The sequence below is a fragment of the Ambystoma mexicanum genome, chromosome 11, assembly GCF_040938575.1.
Source record: "Ambystoma mexicanum isolate Mex_15411 chromosome 11, UKY_AmexF1_1, whole genome shotgun sequence".
NCBI lineage: Eukaryota > Metazoa > Chordata > Amphibia > Caudata > Ambystomatidae > Ambystoma > Ambystoma mexicanum.
The window spans coordinates 863070180-863092901 of record NC_090934.1 but is presented as its reverse complement, the minus strand read 5'-3'; the positions used below and the strand labels follow the sequence as shown (position 1 = coordinate 863092901).

Genomic DNA, 22722 nt, shown 5'->3' with positions numbered 1-22722 from the left:
GGCACATGTCTTTAAAAGGACTAGGTAGTCATTGTGCTCCTTTTCAGAGAGCAAATGGCTACCATAGCAGTACAAAGGCCATGCCAGACTGCACACAGCTAAAAAGTAAACAGCGTTTAACACTGACTTACTTTCTGTGTGAGGAAATGTAACCCAGGATAAAATGGGCACTTTTACAGAGCCCCTAGCCTGGTCGTAGCAGCACGTTGAGAATTGAGTTATAGTCCACTGTTGAGAAATGTACACCCGGACACCAAAAAGGCAGTAAAATCAGCAGGGGACTACCCCAGTTAGCAAAAAGAAACCAACAAGAAATGCTAGACCTAACCGGTGCCAAAGTTGCCAAGCCTGTGTACATTGCTGCAGCAAGAACACCACTTTTACAGGGTGAGTCTAGCTCCCTATAAGGGCCTCATTGAACACCATGAGGTCCTGCCTGCATCTACTGATACTGAAAAGTGTAAGGTTTCCATGACGGCAACCAATGCTTCATCAGATCCCCTTTCTTCTGAGAAACACAGAAGGAATAAGACTAAAAGGAGGTGCGCAAAGTAAACCATTCTTCTTGTGGCATTACCGGTCTGTTCATCAAGCTCTTCAGTTCTGAGAGATGCCTCTGTTACTTCAACATCAGCTCCACAAGGCGACCAATCACTTCACCAGAGTACAGTAGCTGAGTGCTGCCACATTAGGTAGACCACAGCAGTACTCTTCCACTTCTAGCCATGTGATATGTGATCACTCCCTTCAAGGGGCCGTTCACTGGCTCTCCTCCACCTCTGCTTCCGGGGCCTGCCTTTTTTTTACCGCAGGTGTCGTGGCCAACGTTCAACGTGAACAATTCTAACATAACTGTTAGAGCTCAGTTCTTGTCAACAAACAAGGTTGAGTTTGTGGGTATGGCTTCTTGCACGTATTAAACAATGGAAGACATTCCCAGACACACAATGTGAGCCTGTTCTTCCAGCAGAGGCAGAACGCTCCTAAGTGGAAAGCGGAACTAATAACATTTAACAAACCATTCAGTCTGATTACCTCTAACCTGTGCATGACTTTTTTCTTGAAATATATCTCCGGACGATGTGACGCTCACAAGAAGATGGTTCAGTGAGCCAACCGAGTCCAGTATGGCCCTCACCCAGAAAATTGTTTATTGGGGCATACCTAGAGTACAGTTAGTGGAATGCCCTTTGTCCTCTAGACTGTCTCAGTAATTTAAGAAGCGGTCCTAAACCATACGTCTGCTATGGTGCTACAGTTTCAGCCGTTGCTATACCTGGTTGACCTTGGCAGCGGTAAGTGGCTCTGAAGTTTCTTGTATTTATTTGTGTTTTTGTAACGCAGTAACATGCCTAGGAAAACCTTCAGAGCACAGGCTTGGGACCTGCCTCTGAAGTATCAGATCAAGAGAATTCGGGCTCCTGGTTTAGTTCTTCCAGCGGTGGCACCAAGAACAAGATCTTTGGGAAGAGTTCTGTTTCCATCCACCTCTTCATCTGTTTTCTGGGTGAAGGCAGTGCTCTTGCCACGCAAGACTATTTCTTCTTTTTATGTTGGAAGGAAAGCTGAATCAAGTCATCACAGACTAAACCACTACAATTACTCCTGCACCCATCAGGCCCGCTCCCCTTCCTACGTTGTTGGGGAAGGCCTGGTTCTGCATAATGCTGGGAAGCAAGAGACTTTAGAATAAGGATCCCCACTTTGCGTAGCTACCCTCGATTCCACACCTATGCTCCTCTATACAACCTCCCCACTTTTTTGCCATCATGCCAGGGAACTGCACTTGCTTCCTTTTTGGCGAATGGTTTCTCCCTCATTTTTCGTTGGTTTGTGATATTTTAACAAATCTTTAGAGCTTATTTTTAAAAAAAATATATATTAAAAAAAACCTTGTTGGCTTTATTTGGCTTTTTCAAAAGAAAATGCATTAAACTTTTCCAAATGTCCTTCTAGCACCAGTGGCGCATGCCGTATTTCATGTGAATTATTTGGGAGATTTGTCCACAACCCTCTGGTGCAGGGTAGGAAGAGAACTATCTTTCCTCAGAGGTACAACAGGGAGTCCACCGAATTAGGCCAAAAGGTTCTCAATTTGTAATGTCGCAGAGCAGTCCGATTTCACTCTTAGCCACCTAAAATGTAATTGGCTGGCAACGAGGTACAGTTAGGCCTAATCAGACTATCCAGTTCATTGCGATTTTGTACTTGCAAAAAAAGGAGTTACATTGACCTGTTGGCAACATTTTTGAAATTCCGCTAAAAAGGTACAAAATATAGTATTTCATTCATCTGCTACTTATAATCAGTCAGATCACAATTCCATGTCAGTTTCTGATATCCAGTGCCCAAAAAACCGGTGGCCCCAAGACCCACACAATTAAATTAAGTAGCTCCCTCTGTGAGAGATTGTTTTCAATCTGGAGGCACGATAAAGACATTATAAATGGAATTCTGTAAGTTTAGTAGTTACCTAAACTATAAATGCTGCAACATTGACACATTTGTGCCACATTATTCAATTTTTCGTGCTGCACATTTGGTAATCAATGCCTTCCTATTCTGGGTGGTCAGCCTATAGATAACAGAACACTACACTGATATATTCTTCATTATCGTATTATACATAAGGAACATGAAGTTTAAAGAGGCTTTAGGCAGGGTACAAGAACTAGGGATTTAAGTAAAGGTCCGTAGCAAGACCCATCAGATGCCTAAAACAAGTATCCGATGATGCTAAAGGAGGAGGAGAAAAGGGATTCTAAAATGGGTAAGGTCAAGAAATCATAGCCGGATCATTAGAAGAACAGTGTTCCTTTCCTGCCCCATACCTAGTGACACAACACAATACTAACAAGGAACTACTGATAGACATAGCTTGCAGATAAGGTCGGGAAAGGGTTAAAACCCATGGGCGCACTATAATAGCCGATCATTAGGGCTATCGGAAACAAGCTTACACAGCTCTGAGCCACAACCGGTCTCAATGGACTCCAACACCCACAGGATAGTTTGTCTTGTCTTCCCTCTGAATCCAGTCCCTTGTGGCGCCTAGAAACACTTGTGTACGGACGCTTTATAAATACCAAATCATATCATATCCTGTATTGTACTCTGTTGGTGGCAAGCTTCATATGGCCACTAGGCGGCAACCCGCAGAACTGCACCCTTGTACTTGCCCCAGTCCAGGACGGAGCACATCAGCCAGACAGTGGGCCTCATCACGAGTTTGGCGGTACCCCTTAAATGTGGCGGTAGCGCTATTATCGCTGCATTTAAGGGTCCGCCAGATCATGGCCTTGGCGGATTTCCCCCCCAGCTCTGAGCTGCGGGATAATCTGCAGCAAATTTGCTGATTTTCGGTGCTATTACCGCCGGCGGGAAAACCGCCGGCGGTAATAGCACCAAATTTTCCCCATTGGGCCCAATGGGGAATGAGGAATTCCCGAATGGGCCCAATGGGGAATGGGCACTAACCGTTCCGCCAAACCCCGTGATCCGGCGCTTCCTGGATAGTGGGTTGGTTGGGGTGGTTTCTTAGGCAGTGCACTCTGACTGCAAGCTATGAGCTGTGTCCCTTGAGTTTGTGTGTCGGGGGGATAGCCCCTATTGTTAGAGTTGTTCCAGTTTGACCTAGTTTCTTTTTCTTTTGTTCCCTTCAGCTCTCAGAACTGGTCCAGTCTGCGGTGGAGACGAACACTCTAACGGTGGAGCCCGTAGCATCGCTGAGTCTGCCCTTGGTGAAAGCATCTGCTGTAGAGTGTGGAGGACCAAAGTAAGCAACTGTCCACTTCCTACAGTGCACTCACCTAGACCTGTGTTTCATTCCATGCTTTCTGCCTTGCCCCATGGATGGAACCTGCCTTCTTCTTTCTTCTACTGTAGCCACTTCCTTTTCTCTGTGCTTAAAGGGAGTTTTATGCTTCGGGGAATTCCCATCACATCTCCTCTGTGTGGTCAAAGGCTTCTATGATGCAACTATGAGCTCTGACACGGTTCCTCTTTCTCTTTGGTACAGCCAACTACGTTCAAAAGCCCTAACCAGTACCTCTGGCATTGGCTCTGTGTTCTACACTTTTTCCTTAACTGGTTCAACAACCTTTCGACTGATGACTCCTCAATTTAGGCCTCCTCACAAGCACAAAGCACAAATGTCCCCCTGCCAGGCCTTATGCTTCTCGAGTCCTGTTGGAGGGTGGCCAAAAAGTACCTGTTCCTTTTGCAAGACTTCTTGCACATCGGACTGCGCTGGCTGAACTGCTTGTTGGCCGTTCTTGGGAATTATAGTGAGGTACATCCTGCTGCACCCTGGGTTGTCCCAATGGGACAGCACTAAGCAAATTTAACACTAGAACACAATTCCGGGGTTTTGATCTGTACCAACTACACAGTTCCCATGCGCCGTGATTTAGCCCTGATTTGAAAAGGACACTTGTGTGTCGAAACACGTGTTATCCAAGGGGCAATATAATAAATAATAATCCTTATTCAGGAATACTATAGTGTGGCGCAGTTTCTGAAGTGAGGAGAAATACTTTGTAAAATGTAACACTAGGTCAACAGCTAGACGTGTATTCCCATGACTGTATGAGTGGCATGTTCCTGGCACTACCTTCTTCGGAGAGCAATGGTCGGCAGTTGTGAGAACCAGGTATGACCTCTTTGGGCCATGGTGTCTGGAGACAGACTTGAATCCACACCTGGAGAGAAAGCCCAGGAAGGAGCAAGCAGAAGTTACATACGAAAGCCCACTGCAATTGCATGGATGCCGAAATCTTGACAACCACAAATGCGGGAGGGTTACAATAACTGCTGCTGCCTCCATTTTGAGCCTTTGCAAGTTAAGGGAACAGGAAAGTTACAATACGGGTTATGCTCAATTGAAGAACATTCAGTGAACCAGTATCTCTGTTCTCTTCAGCACCACACCTAATGCTAGGATGCAGCTACCATCCGGCAATTACATCAGCTGCACACATCTGGTGCACCCACGCACCCTATGACACTATCTCTCTCTACTGACCAGAACTACGGTTCCCGAGGGCGCTCAAGCTACCAGTGCTTTGAGGTCATACTAATGATATATAGAGCACTATATAAATGCCAAGTAACATAACATAACTAACTCTCAAGGCACATGTGTATCATAGTAGGGAGAAAATCATTGGTCAAGCTTCAGGGCATATATCAGGGCCTACCAGGGACGCAGACAAGGCAAGCTGTCACAGAAACTCGGAGCACTGAAGAACAAGCTAATACAACTATGGATCGAAGTCTAGGAGCAAAGTGAGGAAGAAACACATAGGAAAGCTTAGTACACATGGTTGCTACCAACTCAACAAATATGTGGAATTGGTGAACAGCAGAGATAAGACTCTAAAGCAAGAAAATGGGACTGCAAGGAAAAAGAGAGGAAACTACTTGCATAACAGGCGAGTTTGAGAGGAAAGAAAGTTACTAGAAAAACATGGGGCATTAGAAATTAACAGAAAGGTAGCCCATATACATGCAGAGAGCTGCAATGTTGTAACAGGACAGGGCGCTGCACAATACAGCCACAGAGGCAAGACTCCAAATCAAATGCAGGATGTCTACAGAGAGGATCATAATGCTGGCAACAGGGGCACAAAACAGGAACTCACAATGAAACCAGTAGAAAACGCAACTACTACCGGTGAAAGCCACCTTATGTGAGACCATCCAGCCAACGACCAGAACAGGATTGAGCAGGGTGCAGCCAGTGACAGGTGACAACAATCACGTTCCCTCCTCAGGTCCTCTACAGAATGAGGCCGCCAAGGACAGGCAAAATATCTGCTTCAGATCTGAGCAGCCTGAGGCAGGTGAGAGCAATTAAGGTCCCTCCTCTGGCTCTTTGCCCCTTGGACATTGTAAATCTACGCGACTACACCTGCTTCATCCAAACTCCGAGTGGGACATTGAATTAATTTGGTCGACTGTTGTGGCAGGAAAGCAGGTAAATGATTGAAGAGGCACGTGCAAGTCCCAAAACCGTATTCATGATGCAAACAGAATCTCTGACTGCCCCTGTGAAGTGGTGAAAGCTGTCACGTAGGTAGGAACCTGCCATTATGAAGGCCCACTGGACACGATTGGGGTCTAGAGTAATTATTGCCTTTTGATAATTGTACCATATTTCTCCTCTATGAACGGTACAGTGAGCTAAAAGGTGGTTGTAGACCCTTCCATGTGGGAACCTATCCACAGAACAGGTTATTTGGCCATGTTCGGGCTCTGTAGAGGGGCTCCCAGACCTTTGCATATATGTTTCGAAACTTGGGGTTTCACCCTACGTTCCCAAGGGTAATCCAAACGTGGACCCCTTGCTCACTGTACTTGGAGAGGCTCAGCTTGACCTCAGTGAGGAGGCCGAACAAGGCTGAAACACGTGTCTGGGGTTGCTGTTGGTACTCTTGTTCAGAGGAGAATTGCCTAGCATTTCGGTGATGGACTGCCCTTGTGGGTGGGCGCAGACTGACATGCAAATGGACATTTCTCCTCTATGAAATGTACAGTGAGCGAACACTTGGTTGTAGACCGTCCTGAGTGGGAACCTACCCATGGAACAGGTTATTTGACTGTGTTTGTTCTCAATAGAGGGGCTCCCAGATCTTTGCTTAAATGCACAACTTTTCTAGAGGCAATACTAACAGCCAAGTGCTGGGATATTTCCTCCAACATATACCTCCCATCATGGAATATGGCACAGCATTGAAAATGGTGGCAGATCTGTGGCTGATTATTTTCTTTTTACTCCTAATGTGGCCCAATATGATCTTACATGTTTATAAAAGAGTTGTGCAGAAGCAATAACTACAAAATATTTACAAGTAAATTAAAAGGGCCTTTCAGAATATGGAAAAACACAGATGGTGATCTAACGGGATCATGAGATTTTTGCACTAGACCAGAGTCCAACCGGTTACATGCGATTTAAACAAAGGAAAAAAAAGAATAAAATAACAACAACAAAAAATATAGCTCTGGGGGGCCTGCCCCCTAAACCCCACGTTTCCCCATGCGTCAAGCCCCACCCCAAACCGCCCCCATCCACAACTTTGAACCTTTTATCCCATCCCCCATATATTTTGTTTTCGGCAGTTTTCCGTTATAGTTTTATTCGGTTGATAATCACTGCATATCAGGCCAACTGTCCTTTTTAATGAGGTTCACAGGCCTCGTTAGGAGTAATTCCTCAAGTACCAATATTAATCTAAGGGCCTACAGGAATCAATGGGCCTTTGTTAAGCAATGGAGGTAATAGGTCGGCCCACAGGTCCCGACAGCAGGGGACACCAAAAGAAGATCCCCAGAGTGATGAGGCAACCCAAACAAAGAGTCTAGTCGCCACGGTCAACTCAACAGTCCATAAGAGGGGAGGTTGGAGAGATGAGGTCGTGAGGTCATCTGCAGATACTATCATACCATGTTATTGTTCTGGATGGGCAGTGTCTCCACGGGAGCCGTACAGCCACAAAACAAAGAAATCAAGGCTGAAAACTGAGAAAGGTGACACCCCCAACCTACTTCAGATTCAAAGCAAGAGGCTGGCTAGGAACAGTACTGATTAGGAGCTTGCTTCTGCTGCTCCCGAAGCAGGCTCTGAATCTGCTGTTCCGAGCAGGGGAACGCAAAGGAACCAGCAGTGCCTGTCAGACGGGCACACCACTTCGTGAAGAGTCTAGGATACTCGGAGATTAAGGTCCAATGAAGAGATGTAGTCCGAGATATGCTGTGGAGAAGCCTACAGATAGGTGTCCATGGTATATCAGCGGGAGATGCCTGGATTGTCAGCCGGAAGGGCAAGGTCAGAAAGCAAAGACTCCACCCTGGAGGAATGGACATCCCCACTATTTGTTCTTCTATAGATGAGCATAGTTGAGAATAATTGCTACCCATGGCTGGAGTTCCTTGGGTACCCTGTTTACTCTTGAATGTAATGCAATGTCTCCCATTCTGTGTTTGCAGCATGCTGCTTCTCGAACAGACCAGCGAGACCCCTGAGGGTGAGTATCAGGAGTAATTGCTGACCACATGACATAGAGCTAAATATTCGGAGTGTAAGTTTCAATGAGAATAGCTCCAACATGGAAAAACAGCCTGGAAAAGTGCAGGCTTCTTTCCTAGGCGTGGTTGACAGGATTCGATGCCCAGGGGCTTGTACCCCGATCCAATGCGACCCCCACAACCAAAGAAAATAAAATGCCCTCCCACACTGACTGCCTTCCGGCCAGGAGTACAGAATCCAGGGAGGAGGACTCTCTGAAGACTGAGGAACCTGTGGAAACGGATCAACCTGTGAAAACGGATCAACCTGTGGAAACGGATCAACCTGTGGAAACGGATCAACCTGTGGAAACGGATCTCCGTGGCCTGATGAACAACAAAGGGTGGCGGCTCAGCAGAAAACGATCCCAGCATCGAGATAAGGACTGGGTGTATCCTAGAATGTCCCACAGAGCAGATCAGATAGGGTGTTTATGTTCCAACCTCTTCAAGGCAGCGGCAGCTTCCAGCGCCAAGATGGAAGACTCAGGGAGTAAATGGTGGGAAAATGGCCCAGAAAATGGCTCCAGCATGGAAGGTTTGACCCATTGCACGACAGGAGGGTAGCAGGAGAATTCAGTAAACCCATAGTGGACTCCCATGAGCGGAAACCCAAACCAGGATATGCCCAGACTCGTGCACTATGCTAGTATGGCCATGTGGGAATTAAAAACAGCAAAACGGTGGGAACCAGAGGGAAAACTCCTTCAGCAGATGTGCTTCTTCCAACTTGCAGAACAAGAAAGAGCTGCAGGGACTTTACAAGGTCTTAAGTAGATCCTGGCGGTAACAGTGGAAAAAGAGCGATACACAGCTTAATAAAAGGTTCGAAAATGGAAGCCTTGACCCAGCAGATGAGTGAAGGCAACGGGAGAATTCAGGAAGCCCGGATTGGACCTTCAGGAGCAAACCGTGATATGCCAAAACCATTGCATTCAGCCAACATGGCAAAGTGAGCGTTTTAAAAAAACGGCCTCAATGGCAGGAATTATGGGAAACCTCTTTCAGCAGTGCTTATTGCGAGTTGCAGGATAAGAGCACAAGACAAAGAGGCGTGGTCTAGGAGGGGCCTTAAGTACCCCTGTAAAAAGGGGCTGTCCTAAGGCCAGCTTACCAAACACTAGAGGGGGCTTAGGGCAAAGCGTCTGATGACCAACCATGCTGATTAGTTAATAGGACTGCCACTCAGTGTAGACCACCCCCCACAGGAAGTGAGAGGGAGAACACTGGGGCCTACGGTAGGACCAATATGGAGGTTGCCGTGTGGGTTCACAAAGAGCCCATGTGGTCAGAATAGCCGTTTTGAGCCTACCCCATGGTTGTCCAGAACAAAGGAAGTCTTAAAATACAAAAAGGCAGAGAACAGGATTAAAAAAATATACTTTGTTACTCCAATGGTTACCACATGGTGCATTGGGCTACTAATGGAGTAAAACGTCTTGCACTCCTGGTGAAGACAAAACTAAAGTGTAGCTGCCACCAACCTACTCCCTAAAACCAATGTAGGTGAAATAATCACCCAAGGGCAACAATGTGGTACCTGACAGGGGCACCCCTGGACTCAGCGCCTTGCGGCTGACCCAATACCTTCACTTTAAGTAGGAGAAAATGGTTTCAATGGCAGGTGACCTGGCCACCAAAATCAGTCAGTGACCCACAAGGAAAAAAGTTGAAAGTTGAAGGGCCCTAAAAAGTGGCTTTAGAACCCCCCAAGATTGGAAATCCATCTTAACAAGCAGGAATTCAAAAAATCGGGGGTGTCCCTTGCCTGACCCTTAGGGTAAGGGGTTAATAGCCATGAGGGCTAGGTGGCGCTGCACGCTAAGTGATGCTGGGCCTGGGGCAGCGAGCTGGGGGCTCTTTCCCCCCACATGCCTCGGTCAGTTGTCATGGACTTGTCCCACTAAACGGGAATATGCCCCTCCCCCTTTACCAAATGCTTCTAGTGTGGATAGACTCTTTGAGCCATCAACACCCCTTTGTTGCAGGGAGACCAAAATGATTATCCACACGGATTTAGTGAATGCACCACCCCTTTAAGAACGTTACGACAAGTCCACCTTAGCCAGTGGTTCCACAGTATAGGGGCCACTGGGCGAAGAGCGATCCCTATGATCTATTTGCAAAGGGAGAATGCCTGTAAAGGCACTGCGACCCGATCAACACAACGGCTAGTAAACATCCTGCTGTGTACCACAACCACACTAGCTGCGTGGTCCACCGTGCCACGGTAAGCCTCCACGATTTGGAACTGGATTCACAGCTGAGTAACGCCTGCAGGAGCGGCGAGACACGGGGCTCTGCTTCATTAACGCCTATGAGAGATCAGGCATGACCAGCGAACATCGAACATAGCAGTTCATTAGTTTAATTAGTATTAATACGTGTATCTAAATCTATAACTTAGAATGGTTCCACTGGCGCAAGATGCCAGGAGTTTTCCCCAGACCCTCCGTGTGGTTGTTTGAGTGCATTGCTGTCAAAGCATTTAGACAACTAACTGTACCCGATGTAGTATTATTATTATTCTTATTCTTAGCCCCAAGATGCCCTTATGGCCTACGTTGCGCTTTATAGATAAATAAACCTAAACAAACATACACATCATACCCTGATCTAGCATATTCTCTCTCTCTCCCCCTCTACCCCCTCTCCCCCTCTCTATCCCTCTCCCTCTCTATTCCTGACTTCCTCTTTCTCTCTATTCCTCCCTTTGCCCCTCTCCTTCTCTCTCCTCCTCGTCCCCTCTCTCCCTCTCTCCACTCTCTCCCCTCTCTCCTTCTGCCCCCCTCTTCCTCTATTCCTCCCTCTAGTCCTCTTTCTCTATATTCTTCCCTCTCGCCCTCTCTCACCTCTCTCCTTCTCTTCCCCCCTCTCTCTCCTTCTCTCCTCCTTCTCTCCCCCTCTCTCACGTTTCGGGAGCATAGAAATAAACAGAGCTCTTAGTGGGTCGGCGGCTGTGTTCTCCACAAAAGCAGCTGTTAAATAAAAGGACATTCTGTACTGTGACTACCATTACCTCTCTCTCGCTCTCTGTCTCACTGTCTCACTTTGCGTCTCTGCCTACATAAGTGAGAGTCGCAGAAGCTGGCGCGCTTTTGCTTGAGTTAGGTCAGCCATTGCAGACCGCTGGCTGACCAGGGAACAGATGTGGGGGATGGGGGGAGAACGGAGGGGGCGGATTCTTTGTTCGCAAATAGTTATGATAAAAAAAGGAAAGTAACACTACTAATATTGTAAACTGCCTCTTATTTAAAATGATACAATGTGCCTCGTCATTGAGTGGTGCTAGGGTGCCACCCTCGAAAACGAAACTGGCAAAATGTTTAAAAAAAAATTAAATGTGCATTATGTAGCAAGTGCAACTCCATAATGCAAATGTAGTCTAAACTTATTTAGATTCTTCGCAAATACAAGATCTGGATTTGTTTATGGGCTGTAGGGCCCAGTGGATGGGCTAGGCATGGGGTCCTGCCTGACATCACAGCTGTTTTTCTCATCCATGGGCGCTGGAAATCCATCCTTTCTTCTCACTGCCTGTTTCAGGCCAGGGGCGCAGTCAGAAGGAACACTGACCCCCACTCCTGGCCTGATTCCAGAGCAGGGAAAGGGAGGAGTCAGGGTGGGGGCTTTTAACCACTGACCTGCGGACAGGCCGTCCCTGGAGGGAGGCAATGTCACTGTTTCTGCCCAAACCTACATTATGTAAAAGTGTGTGTGTGTGTGATATATATATATATTCATTGATTCCATGGTGCAAGGCAAGCCCTCGCCCACGGGACCTGTTTGGCAAGGGAGTGGGTCTTGCCTTGCAGCATGGAAGTGCTTTTTAAAGGCCAACACTCCCTGTATGAATGTGTTCTTACAGTGGCTGACGGCACGGACCTTATTGTGCAAAGCCATAGTGGGTGTGCTCTCAAAGAATCAGCATTATTGATGTTAGGCACAATTCTCAGAAATGTGCTAATTCCCTTCTACTTTAGAGACCCCCTGCTCTTTTGCTAGACTTTAGGACTTTTAATTTTAATCCTGAAGAGAGTGAGACCTTTTTCCCATTCTATCGTGCATGTTTATTTGATTTGAACACTGCGTTTCTTTTGGTTTTGGAGTCTGACAAACTCCATAGGCATCATCTTTTTACGTTGTGACAGGCAGCACCCTCAATGCAGTGTCACAGAGAAATCCTTTGGATTTCTACTAAGGTTAAATACCTTCTTGTGGATAACTACTGTTTCCAAGAGTAGTAAAGTGAAATTGACTTTACTTACAATTTCCTCTTTGTAGAGCCAGCACACACGATCTTACAATAGGGTGCTGGAGGGGTTACTTAGTATTGTCTAACTTCTCGTTTAACATTTCTATGTTACACTTTCTACAATGAATGGCTGGTGGCAATGGTTTACTTTTTCCTACCATTGTGTGTTTTTACCGCGGACTGCGTTCAAAGCTGCAGTATAGCACCCATCGGTGGCCATTTTGTCAAAATGGCCCGGTCTTCTTTTTTCGCCATTTCTTGTTGGAAAGGTCCTTCTTGAGATTTACTCTGTGCACCCAAACCAGGTTTGCTCCCTTTCCTCATTTTTTCCTTGGCGGGGTTCACTGGTGACGCCTGCCTCTGGCTCCAGCGTGTCTGGCAGGGCAGGAAGCGAGGGAGGTGCCCGAAACTCCCTGTGCTTTGTCTCCTTGGTTACAGGAAAATGCACCCAAAGGTGATTGATTGGCTGGCTGTCCTTGGAGGACAGCCACCCTGCTGTGTGAGTGACAGCTAGGCTGCGAAAGAATGGGAACGACTTGCATAAAAGGTGAGGTCTTTTGCAAGGAAGGCAGAGTTGACCGATGGACGAAGGAACCAAAGAAAGAAACTGGAAGAGAAGCTTGCTGCATCTCCTGGACCGTTGGTTTGCCCAGTGAAGCCCTGCTGCACTGCAGAAACTCCTATTTCGACATTGACTACAGAAGCCCGGAAAGGACGACTTCTCACCTTGGGTTGGTGGGACCAATTGACCCCAAGACAAACTTGACTGAAACCCCTCTCTCTGCTGGCTGTACTTCCCTTCCTGCTACAGGAACCAAGTGCCAGGGGACAGCAACACCAGAATCAAGTGCATCGTTTTTAAGCCAGACCCGAGCTCCAGGAAGATCCTCTGGACTCCCTCGAAGCAGGGCTGACCCAGCCTGAGCCACCTCCAACAGAGTGCTGCACCCGAGACGCAATGAAAGTCCACAAGGTGTCAATGAACCACAGTGGTTCTATTTGCGAGTAGCTGAAACCGCGAAGTGCTGCTGATCTGAAATTTTGCCCAGTGCCGCCACCAAACTTCAAATCGTAGTGTAGGAGTCCCCAGACGTCCTCCCTCTTGTCCACACAACTGAGGCTCAGGAGCAACAGGATCTGAAGGAACTGCAACAGGAACAGAAGCCAGCTGGAACCATTTCTTCAGACCTAAGGTACTGTAAACTAAGGGGTACTTATATGTGTAGCTTGCTTGCTCTCAGTTGAGACTTGAATTTGCTGCCCTTTGCAGAGTTGCTTGCAGCTTTGCCCTTCACAAGCCTCCCAGATTGTGGCCCAACTGAGATTTCTCCTTACAACAAAACTCTCTAACATTGTGCAGTACTTTTCCCCTACCTTCAAGAAGTGCCTCAGCTCCCCTAGACTTTGTTCAATAGACATCGGCTGTCCTAGCTTCCTGAAGACTCTTCTAACCTCTGACTTTGTGGTTAACTGTCCCTCCAAAAAGTCCTACATACTTCACTTGTATAGCTGGGAAATGGTTAATCTACATTACATTGGGGCGTGGGGGAGGGAAGGTTAAAAAGTGCTTACCTGTTTCAGACACTTCTGAACAAAGTCAAAGAGGTCCTCTGTTGGACGCGTTCCGCCATCCAACAGAGGACATCTTTGACTTTTTTCAGGGATTTAACCCGGAATTACTTACACTATATCTCACCTTTAAATATGTTTTGACCATTAAGACACAGGACACATAATTCGATGTGATGCTGCTTTGAACAAACAGGGTGCAATTGTGAAGCACCACTCTTTCTTTCTAGACTAAAGCACTTTCTATGGAAACTTAAACTGGGAATTGTAATACAGATTGACTGGCCTTGAGGATGACCCAGAGGGGGTCGAAACATGTGTCGGCTGTACTGACTATGCCAATGAGACAATTAAAATACTTCTGAAAGCTTATATATTGCTGCTAACCACATTTAATTGGATGTTGATTTATAGTCGAACTAACCATTATAACAGGTTGCGCTGTTTACTAACAGGGTAGAGCTCTGACATCCTACAACTCGGCCCCCATATTTCTTCTCTTACACGTACCTTAGGCCTTTACGGGTGGTCTATGGGTCCTTGAAAATCAGAGCCTCCCGCTTCTACATATCTCTTTGGGCCTTTAGCGCCTTACCTTTTTGAGGATCGTACCCGTAGATACTTTATTTTATGTTTGAGAAACTTGTTAACCATTGTTTCCCTCCCTAACCTTTTCTTTTTTGCCACAACTTTAGTATTACCATGTAAGGGTGAAAAGTGATCTATTAATGTCCACAGTGTCCTAGCTATTGAAGTCACCTCAGGGTGTAGAACATCTGTGTGCCATCCCAAAAGGGTATCTACTTACTTTATTGAACTGAAAGAGTGTATTTTGAAGTGTAATTGTTTCCAATTGCTCCCTTCTAAAGAAGGCTTATTTTAAAACTGACTGTTAAATTAAATACTTATTTAATTAAGAAAACATGAGTATAAGTGTTATTTGGATACTTGTCACTGTGAAACTCTGTTGCAACCGTACAGCTCACATTCACCCCTCTTGAGATAAGCCTGGCTGCTCAGTCACACTACCAACTTGTGTAGTACAGGCCTATACCGAAGGTTGGGTTACCTATTGCCAAGCGGACAAGGCTGGTGTAGTCTCCCACAGAATTACTAGATACAATCTTGCCTAACAATTGGGAAAATCCAACATTTTTATTTTTCTATAGTTACAGTACTGGTATTATTCGGCAAAACCAAACCCACAGTGGCTGGCCATATTGACCTTCGAATAGTTGGGCAAAGCCATTTTGGGCTTCTCCTTGCAGTACTGGCATTATTGGGAAAAACCAAATAATGTGTGTTCTTACAGTGGATGTCAGACTTGCCTTAGGCTCACTGGGCAAAGGTATCATATTTGTGTTCTTACAGTACTGGGCTTACTGGTCAAAGCTATCACAGGTGTGTTTTCAGTTACTAGCCTTATTGGCCAAAGCCTTTGTGTATGTGTTCTTACAGGGGCATTATTAGGGAAAGCCAAGACTATTATGTTCCTACAGTGGCTGAAAGTACTGACCTTATTATGCAAAGCCATCACCTCTGTGTTCTTACAGTACTGGGATTTTTGGGGAAAACCAAGACCAGTGTTCTCTCACAGTGGCTGGTGGTAGAAATTGGGTAAAGCGATCATGAATGTTTTATTCCACTTGTTGTACTGCCATATTACGGCCACGCCAACTTGAATGTGTTCTTACAGTGAAAGCGATGGCATATATTGTGTGCACCTGCATCCTGAAAATGTTTTGCAAAAGGATCCGGTGTATGGTTGGTGACTTGAGACAATCTATTGGATTTTTCATATGTTACCCCATAGAACTAATTGTAAAACTGGTTGTCTCTGTACCCAATGTTTCTTGCAACGTTTCCCCATATTATATGCCAAAACAAATCTAAGGAGAACTTTTGGTTAACAATGCGTATTACTAATGATTATCTAATGATAATTTCCTGTATATGTTTTTTTAGTATATATATATACATAAACACATTTGAGGGGGCCTTCAGTAGCAGCCCTGTAGTTATGGTTAAGTGGCAGAAATAGCACTTTTTGGGTGGCTTATATCTTTGGCCCCCATGAATGAATCCTCACCAAACTTTGCAAGAAAGGTATATTGCCCCCACATAATGACTTCCCGAAGTTTGGTGCGGTTTGGTCCAGGCGGGGCAAAGTTATAGGGGGGTCTCTAAAATGTGTGGAAATCCTCCTGGATTAAATGGCAAAAGAAATGTGCTCGCGCCTACAGCCCAAACTGCTGGACGGATGTTCACCAAATTTACACCAGGAACGGTCCTAAAGGTGTGTTTTTTAAAATTATGTCTAAATCAGTCCAGTAGTTTTTCTTTTAAATGGCCAAAAAAAAGGTACAAAGTGTGATATCTGCGTCTGATCAACAAAATCACTTGCTGATCTGCAGACTCACTTCCTGATTCAGGGTCCGCGGATACCTCTGGCCCAATCAGAGTGCAGTGTGCCGTTAGCAGACATACGCGTCCACTGATTGGTCGGTTAAAAACGTGAGGTGCGTCAAAACTTTTGAAACGGACACCATGTTGGATTCATGAACAGCGCCTGTATTCTGCGGACAATAAATGAACTATCTCTGGGGAGGTGAGGGGTGATACGGATGGGATATGGCCACAAAAAGCCAAATATCTGGTCTTTTTTGTGATGTCATCGTTGATGTCCTGGGTGTTAGTCTTAGCACTGCACAGTGGTGGCGCGAGTTATGGTTAGTCTTAGTAGTGCACGGTAGCAGTGCGAATTATGGTTGCTTAGCTTACCATAAAACATCGAGGCAATAGTAGAGGATTTGGACAACAGGGTTTGAAAGTATTGTTCGAGTGAGATCTAATCTTGAAGGAGGAGGCCCCTTTAAGTACGAGTAATAGTCAGCATTATCCAACATCTGAATCATCTAGTGCATATAATTAACATAAAAAGTAAAAAGGGTTGGGTGAACCTACCCTTAAACCGGTGGCCAACTAAAATTAACCCTAATGGAACCATTGATGATAAAAATTAGGCCACCTATTAATATGGATTTCCTTATTATTAAAGGAACACATTATCAAAGGAAGTAGTCTCATCAAGAGATTTTTGGAAAGTGTACCAAGGGTTAGCCTTTAATATAAGCCCAAGAAGTCCTACAACTAAAATAATGTATGTGGAAGGGTGACAGAAGTGAGATCTAAGTTACACCAGGCAGGTATATCGGAATCATGACTTTTCATAATTGGAGCATTGTGCAAGTTGTTTCATAACAAAAGCGTTCTGATAATAATTGAAGTCAGGGAATATATGACCATCTTTAAGTTTAGGAAGTTTGAGATTTTTCAAAGCAATTTTCTCCTCATCAACATTTTTTATATGAGCTTAAATAACATCGAATTGGCTAGGTTTGTTAATTCTAATTCTCAAATGTATTTTTTTAAATGTGTTGGTGACCCTAATGTGATTGACTCGTGGAGTCTTTGTAGCCCTGATCTTAGGGAATTCACTTTGTTTTCTTCTCCACCTTTATCTTGTTCCTGGATAGTGTGGAGCTCGTTTTCCTGGAACCGGAATGCAAATGGGTGGTGTGAAAGCCTTGCCTACAGTTTTTACGCTATACATTCATGTCATGGCTCATATTAATTGATTTTGTATTGCAGAGAGGAGGGGTGGAAATACAAATGCTCCAGCATTTATGCACCGGCATGCATTTTCATGCTGGGGCAAAAGCTGGGGATCTCTCTGGAGTCCACTGGCTTTTTGCACCAGCAGAAAGCAAGCAGACTCTATAGCGATCCATTGTAAATGCCCCCTGCCATGCTTGCACAGCAGGCAGCATTTACTCGGCAGAGTGCAAAAGGGAGTGCAAATGACGGCGTACAGGCTTGTGCGCAACCTTTTGCCCTTCCCTTTTCCACTATGTCATGCAAATGATGAAAATCTGCCCACAGGGACCTGTTTACGTTTGTGTTAACATAAGATCTCCCACCACTGCCAAATTATGGGCTCAGTCAAAATGAGCTCCTATATCTTGAGCATTAAGACCCATGTTTCCTCTCTCCATTTCTCTGAATTTGGTTCAGTTGTATGAAATTTTGGATCATGGTTACGTGTTCTCCACATTTAAGTGCTATCTTTCCCTGACTGCGAACAATAGATGGTATTTGAATTCAAATGTATTAAAGAATAGAGAATTAACTGAAAGCGTTAAATATTTTATTCCTAACTTGCTTGCAAGAAATCTTTACAAAGACATATCTGTTCAGATCACATATCGCTCAGTTTGCAGCTCATAATCATAAAGAACTTTATAAACGGTTCTCTGACGCGTTCTGTATTCGTTTTTGCTAAAAGGTAATCATTTCAAGATGGACAGTCTGATGCAATTCTATTGTTTTTACCAAAATGTCCCTATGGCAGAGGGTAAGACGATAGATGGCACCACTGAGTGTCCCTGCCTGCTTTGCATAAAATCAAAAGGCATTTTAGGAACACGAGAATCACTGCAGATCTTAACATTTAACAAATGTGGCTAAGATATAAGGGTTGTATGCCGGAATCATCAAGCACATAATGGGCACTGGGGTTGTTTCTCATTTCGGTTTTCACCACAACCACTACTGAGAATTTTAGGCAGGTCTCAGGGAAAGGATGTCTGTGTTCATGCTCCATTCTGGATGTACACACATTCTTGGATAATTATTTATACACTAGCTTTACCCATTGTTTGATACACAGATCTGGCTCTCCCTCTTTCCTCTATTCTAGGCTCCCCCTCTCTCTTTCTCTCTCTCTCTCTCTCCCTTTCTCCTTCTCCCCCCTTCTCCCCTGCTCCCCTTGTCCCCGTTTCACCCCCTCTCTCCCCCTCTTGCACACGCACACTTTCTCTGTCTCACTCTCACTCTCTGTCTCTTTACTTGTGGGTGATAGTCACATAGTCAGATGCACGTTTGCTAAAGCCATCCCACCTGCTGTTAACAACTGCTAGGGCAAATTCTCATTTCTGTGCTAATTCCCTTCAACCTTAGAAACCCGCAGCTCTTTTGCTGGACTTTAGGACTTTGAATTTTAACAATGGAGTGAGTGAGCCCTTTTTCGCACTCTCATGGGGTTTGACCTGATTTGGGTTATGTGTTTCCTTTGTTTTTGGGGTCTGACAAACTCCATAGGCATCTACGTTTTGTATGGTGACACACAGCACCTTCTGTGCAGTGTCACAGAGAAATCCTTTAGATTTCTCATACGTTTAAACACCTTTTCTTGTGTGAACTACTGTTCCCAAGAATAGTAAAGTGAAATTGACTTTACTTGCCTTTTCTCTTTGTACTTCCAGCACACCCCATCTTATGTGGAGTGCTGGGGGAGTTACCTAGTAGCCCCTTATCCTACCCACTCCTGTAACATTTTTTATGTTACCCTCACTACTTTAAATGTCTGGTGGCAGTGGTTTAATTTTCCTACCATTGTGCTTTTTTTACTGCAGGCTGAACCCTCAGCTCGGCTGCAGTATAGGAACCATGGGTGACCATTTTGTCAAAATTTCCTGGCCTTCTTTGTTTGCCATTTTCTGTTTGTGAGGTCTTTTGTGAGTTTTACTCTGCGTGCCAAGCCAGGTTTGAGCCCTTTGTTCGTTTTGCCTTTGGCGGGCTTCAGTACTGAAACCCGCCTCTGGCTCCAGTGTGTCTGGAAGGGCAGGAAGTGAGGGAGGTTCCCGAAACTCCTCTGTCCTTTGTCTTTGGGAATGCCTGAATGCACCCAGTCCTGATTGGCGGGATAGCTGTCCTTTGAGGACAGCCACCCTGCTGTTTGAGTGACAGCTAGTCTGTGCATGAATGGGAGAAACCTGCTTAAAAGGCGAGGGTTTGGGGACTAGAGGTAGTCGACCACTGGGAAGAACAACCAGATGAAGAAACCATGAACAAAGCTTGCTGCAGCCCCCTGGACCTTTGACTTGCCTGGTGAAGCCCTGCTGCTCTGCTGAAACTCCTTTTTCTGATTGACAAGAGAGCTCCGGAAGGGGCGACTTCTTCCATTGGGTTAGTGGGACCAACTAACCCAGAGACGAACTCCACTGGACCATCTTCCCAAACTGGCTGTACTTCTTTGCTGCTGCAGGAACCTACTGCCAAGGGTTGAGAAATCTATAGTCGAGTGCAATGTCTGCAAGCTGGCCAGAAACTTCAGGAGTCTCTCCACGACCCTCAGAAGCAGAACGACCAGAGCTCGAGTCCCCTCACCAGAGTGCAGGAATCGAGGAGTGAAGGAAGCCCAACCGGTGTCCAAAATCTGCGGTGGTGCTGTTTACCGAGCGCTGAAACAGCGAAGTGCCGCTCATCTGAAAAGAGCCCATAGCTGCCGCCGACCTCTGAATTGCTGCCGCATGAGTCCTCCAGACATCCTCCCTCTTGGCCCCACGACTCAGGCCCAGAAACCCAAAATCTGCATCACTGCAACCAGACAGAAGCCAGCTTGACCACTCTTCTTCTAACCAAAGGTACTGTTCCGACTTGGGATACTTACCTCAGTGTCTTTAGCTTTGCTCTTCTCCGTTAAGACTTGCAGTAGCCACTTTGCTAGAGTTGATTTCATTTCTACCCTTCACACGTGCAACAGCTTGTGACCCTAGTGATTTTTCTTCAACAAACTCTTAACTTCGTGCAAGACTTTTCTATCAAACAAGTGCCTCAGCTCCATAGACTGTGCTCCAATTGACTTTGGCTGTCCTGGCTCACTGCAGACTCTTCTAGTCCACTTGACTTTGATATTTACTGTCCCTCAGAGGTGATAACCTGGTATGAAACTATTATTGCTGGGAAATGTATCTAGACGTCTTTGGAAGATTTAAGTGCTCACATGCTCTGAGAACCTGTTTAACCTTTTCCCTTCCCTTAAGCATTCCTTTCTACAAACATCAGAATCTACAAAGTGTACTAGTGATATATAAATGCCATTACTGTCCTAGTTAGTGAAGTCACATCAGGGTGTAGGAAGTGTGTAAAAAGCATCTCTAAAGAGTATCTACTAGCTTTGTGTTGATTCTGGGAAAGTATTTTAAAGTATATTTGTTTGTTACATATATTACCCTTTTTAAGGAATGCTTATTTAAAAACGACTGTTAAATAAATTATTTATAACTAAAACCTTGAGTGTAAGTGTTACTTGGCTACTTGTAGTTGTAAATTTCATTGCTACAGCTCTACAGCTCACATTTACCCTCTTGAGATCAGCCTGGCTGCTCAGTCACACTACCAACTTGTGTAGTACAGGCCTATACCAAAAGGTGTGTTACCTAGTACCAAGAGTACACGTGTTGTGCAGTCTCCCACAGGGTTACTACATCAATTCTTGCCGAACAGCAACTGTGCCAATAGAGAAAAAAAACAGATTTCTTGAGGGGGCAGGGTTGTTATTTTTGTAAAAGCAGGTATTCAAATATTACCAATGCCATCAATTCAATTTGAATTGGGGATACTGCCCTTGGCATATTGGTACCAATGGAAAGTCCCGACCCTAATGGAACAAATATGTAATCCAATGAAAAACACGCTTCAAGATCATGGGAAGGGAACTAGGAGCGAACAAATCGCCATTTCTTACTGATATGGCCAACACCGCTGATTCTATTCTAATGGAATGTGATGAGGGCAGAAGAGAGTTGCATGAAAACCCAGATTCAAACAAAAAAAGGCTAAAAGCCAGAGACTGGATCAGGATAATCACCAGGGTTAGAAATTATAAAATGAATACCACGTGGGCCAGGATTGAAAATCTATTAGGCACACAGCCAATATATCTAATGCAATTTCCGTGTCATAGAATTAGGAGTCCATTTTTCCGATTCCGTCTTAACCTATTGCCCACAGGGGAAGTATTGGCTAATAGACTACTATGCATGCGCGAAACCATAGACAGGTGCCGCTACTGTAAAGAGCATGAGGAGACCTTGCGTCATATAATGGTTGAATGTGCTTCCTGAGTAGATTTTTCTCAATTGGTAGGATCGATCTGGCACAAGAAGTGTGGGATGGATTGAGTGGAGACAATTAGGTTTTTTTGGACCGCAGAGGTGATCCGAATAGGCAACTAGGTAGTGTTGCGTATTCTTTTCAGGTGTTGTGATGAAACCATGATTTACCATATAGCTATAGAATAAGGCTGCATTATTTAATTAATAGAATTAATTGTGTTTATTATAGTAGTTTTTCTGATTAGTTTAGTTGTATTGAATTGTGGATATGTAAAGAATGTTAGCAGAGTGTATTTATTGAAGAATATTTTGATGATGAATTAATGTTAATAGTTTTAAAATTATGTGATTGTTTATTTTCTGTTTTAACTTTCTTTTTTGTATTCCCTATGTGTAAAAGTACAAATATTGAACATAAGCACAATAAAAAATAAAAAATAGTATTTAATTGTACTAACACTGTAAACTGGCCCTTTTGAAAAATGTTATTGGGTCTATTTCTAATGATCACTTCCAGTAACTGTTGCTGTCCCAATAGGAATATTGCACTTGTCTAACTGAGAAAAGCCCTTTATCAAAACCTAGAATAACCATATAAAGGATTGTCTGATAGAGGGTTATCATAGGAACGTGCACTTATGTTGTCCTCTTTCAATTACCCTCTAATGAAGAGGAAGGAGACAAATGGCATCAACGAGTCTTCCAGAATACCATGCATAAAATCATAGAGCATTTTGGGTGCATAAGATTCACCAGAGTTCTTAATATGTGTCAAATATGTTTGTGCTTTAGAGCTTGGGGTGCCACGAGTGGCCCTTACCCAGGGATGAGCTTCAGGTCGACCACAATTTCCAGCCAGTGCCCGTCCAAACC

At 44.9% G+C, this 22722-nt stretch overlaps 1 protein-coding gene across 6 annotated transcripts in view; it reads left to right on the top strand.

Moving 5' to 3' along the window:
- The window catches only part of RAB3IL1 (RAB3A interacting protein like 1), a 517042-nt gene that overhangs the window by 438160 nt on the left and 56160 nt on the right, over positions 1–22722 (top strand). For all 6 annotated transcript variants that reach the window (XM_069623895.1, XM_069623894.1, XM_069623898.1 and 3 more), the window contains one exon: positions 3663–3775. In XM_069623895.1, coding sequence (XP_069479996.1) covers positions 3663–3775 — 113 coding nt within the window. The remainder of the gene's footprint in view (positions 1–3662; positions 3776–22722) is intronic.